Source organism: Thalia democratica, chromosome 1, assembly GCF_965202585.1.
Source record: "Thalia democratica chromosome 1, ktThaDemo2.hap1.1, whole genome shotgun sequence".
NCBI lineage: Eukaryota > Metazoa > Chordata > Thaliacea > Salpida > Salpidae > Thalia > Thalia democratica.
The window spans coordinates 50,450,360-50,452,800 of NC_139165.1; the positions used below are offsets into that span (position 1 = coordinate 50,450,360).

At 30.2% G+C, this 2,441-nt stretch overlaps 1 protein-coding gene across 1 annotated transcript; it reads left to right on the forward strand.

Annotated features, from left to right (window-relative positions):
• The first annotated feature begins 268 nt into the window (after window positions 1-268).
• LOC145830794 (mini-chromosome maintenance complex-binding protein-like) lies at window positions 269-2,217 on the forward strand. Its single transcript, XM_082938292.1, has 2 exons — window positions 269-1,131; window positions 1,165-2,217. Exons 1-2 carry the CDS (start codon window positions 282-284, stop codon window positions 2,046-2,048), a joined length of 1,734 nt encoding a protein of 577 aa, XP_082794418.1. The 5' UTR covers window positions 269-281; the 3' UTR covers window positions 2,049-2,217.
• Window positions 2,218-2,441: the final 224 nt, after the last annotated feature.

Sequence of the window (2,441 nt, forward strand, 5' to 3'; positions counted from 1 at the left end):
CGTTTTTTATTTTATCAGATTCTAAGTAAATACTTATTCTTTACTAATTTACTCTTAAAATATCAATTAAGTTCTTACCAATATATTTTTTTTAATATAAAATAAGCAAGACTCAAATTATTTTTAATTTTGAAACAAAAAAACTTGTGCAGTTTTTGGCTGGATAAACAATTGCGGTTTTATCTTTTAAATAAATGTTTTACATTAACAATAATTTAAATTTTTAACATAGGTAAACATCTAAAAAGATTTTATAGATTTAATAACATTAATAAAATAGCATGCCAGCAGTGGAAAATTGGCTAATAACCCCTCTTGATGTAGTCTCTAATCACTTTAATAGTGATAAGACTGACTTTCAAGTTAATCTCTACAACTATTACTCAAGTATTTTAAAATCAAGGTATAAAAGTGTGCCTTTCATCAATGGAAAGCTAAACCATGAGCTTAAAGCTGGTAGTTTTGTTAGATTTCGTTGTATGGTTCAAGATCATTTTGGTCCTGAATATTTTGACTCTGAAGTTGTTAGCAATGATGGATCTAAAGTTTGTGGATTCTTTGTTGATACACAATCAACTGATAATAGTGTATCATCAGGTGGTGCTATCAGTTCGAGGGAACTGTATTACTGTGTTTCTATTCCAGGGGAAACCAGTTGGATCAAAGATAAGTATACAACTAAAAGATATAATGACAGTAACTTTACTAAAACTTCAAAGGTTAGCCTTAAGCGCCAAAGAGAAGATAATGAAGATGATGTTGATATGGAATCAGAGGAAATGTCTACAAATAGTACTGAAAATACTAATAAAAGAATAAGAGGAATCGAAAATAGTGCACAAGAGGACAGCAAGATTTTTACTTTATCTAAAAACTACCCAATTCCTTGTAATGACAATGTTGCATGCATAGTTAAAGTTTATGACCAAATGAAAACTGAATCAGGTAAAGAAATTCTTCCAAACAAAGTGTATGAATTTTATGGAATTTTAGCCATGCCTAACCATCAAGTGGGAGAGGAAAACCTTGCTGATCTTCCCAAGGAAATGGTTGAAGAAGTAAAAGCTCATAGCCCTCCTGGTTCTTTAATTCCAAGACTGCATTGCTTACACATTAAAGAAATTGAAGGCTGTGAAAACTTTAAACTTGATCCATTTTCAACAGCAGATGAAGCTAAGTACAATAATGTTGCAAACAATCTTGAATTTCACCAAAAGAACTTATTAAATGTTTTAACTGAAGCTACTTTAGGAGATTCACTTCTGGCTGAGTATTTACTTTGCAATCTTGTATCTAGAGTTGTCAACTTTGACATAAACAATTCACCAGTTGGTAAAATAGTGTTAAATATCACAAATGCACCAAGCAATTATGGAGTCTTTTTAGCTAAGTTTCTTGATAAGCTTGTTCCAAGATTATTTCATTTTCACATGAGTCTGTCCAACATGAACAAGCTAAGGTTTGCACCAAAAAAAAATTATGACAAAATGTTACTTGAAACAGGTTTGCTACAAATTCCAGATGATCTTCACTTGATAGTTGATGAAACTTATTTAGCCACTGGTACTTTAGATGAAACTGGAGTTAACAACATGAAAGCTTTGTCTCAAATGATTAAGGATAACACTGTGGACTACGATTTCAAGTTTCATAAAATTTCGTTTATACATAAGCCTGTTGTTATTGTTTTGTCTGAAGGAAAATCCATCTTGACTTGTGACATTGCTGTCAAGTTTTGTCCTACTAAACCTATGCCTGCTGATATTAATAGGTTCATTGAAAGTGTTTTTAATAAACAAAAAACAGATGACTTACAGCTGTTCTTGGCTATGTGTTCGCTAAATAAGCATTCTTTGACTAAAAATCACTTTGAAAAACTTCAAAATGATTTTGTTGAAACAAGGCAAAAGCATGGAACTGAATCATATACTGTACAGGAGCTCAGCAACCGTATCAATTTATGTAAAAGTATATATAATTTGAACCAAAATGCTGATGTTCTTAAATGCTGTGCATCAATGGAAATTCGAAGAAAAGAACGATTATAAGATAATAACTGGTCCTGTATTTTATTATGTAATTTTGCACTTGACTTGAATTATAAGATTTAATCCTAGGGAATGTACTTTTACTATACATTTTGTATTACTTGTTATGCTAGATCAATTTGAAATGATTTTTTCGCAGTATACTTAATTAAAAAAATAAGACAATGTTGTATAATACATTTCATTTTTTTAGATTTAGACTTTTTAAAGATAAATAAACAAAAATTAAGTTAAAACAAAATTTTTCTTTATTATACTCAGGGTTGCCACTTGACCTGGAAACCTGGAGTTTGACTATTTAGGTAAAAATCCTGGAATTGGAGAATTTTTGAAAAGAAAAACCTGGAATTTTCACATGTTCAGTAGTGAAATTTCGATTTGACTCAAAAAATC

Excerpts from the sequence above, each read along its gene's own strand:
- LOC145830794 (XM_082938292.1), top strand. The coding sequence starts at position 282 with ATGCCAGCAGTGGAAAATTGGCTAATAACCCCTCTTGATGTAGTCTCT. Across the intron at positions 1,132-1,164 it reads CATTAAAGAAATTGAAGGCT|CAGATGAAGCTAAGTACAAT; the intron begins GTGAAAACTTTA and ends CATTTTCAACAG.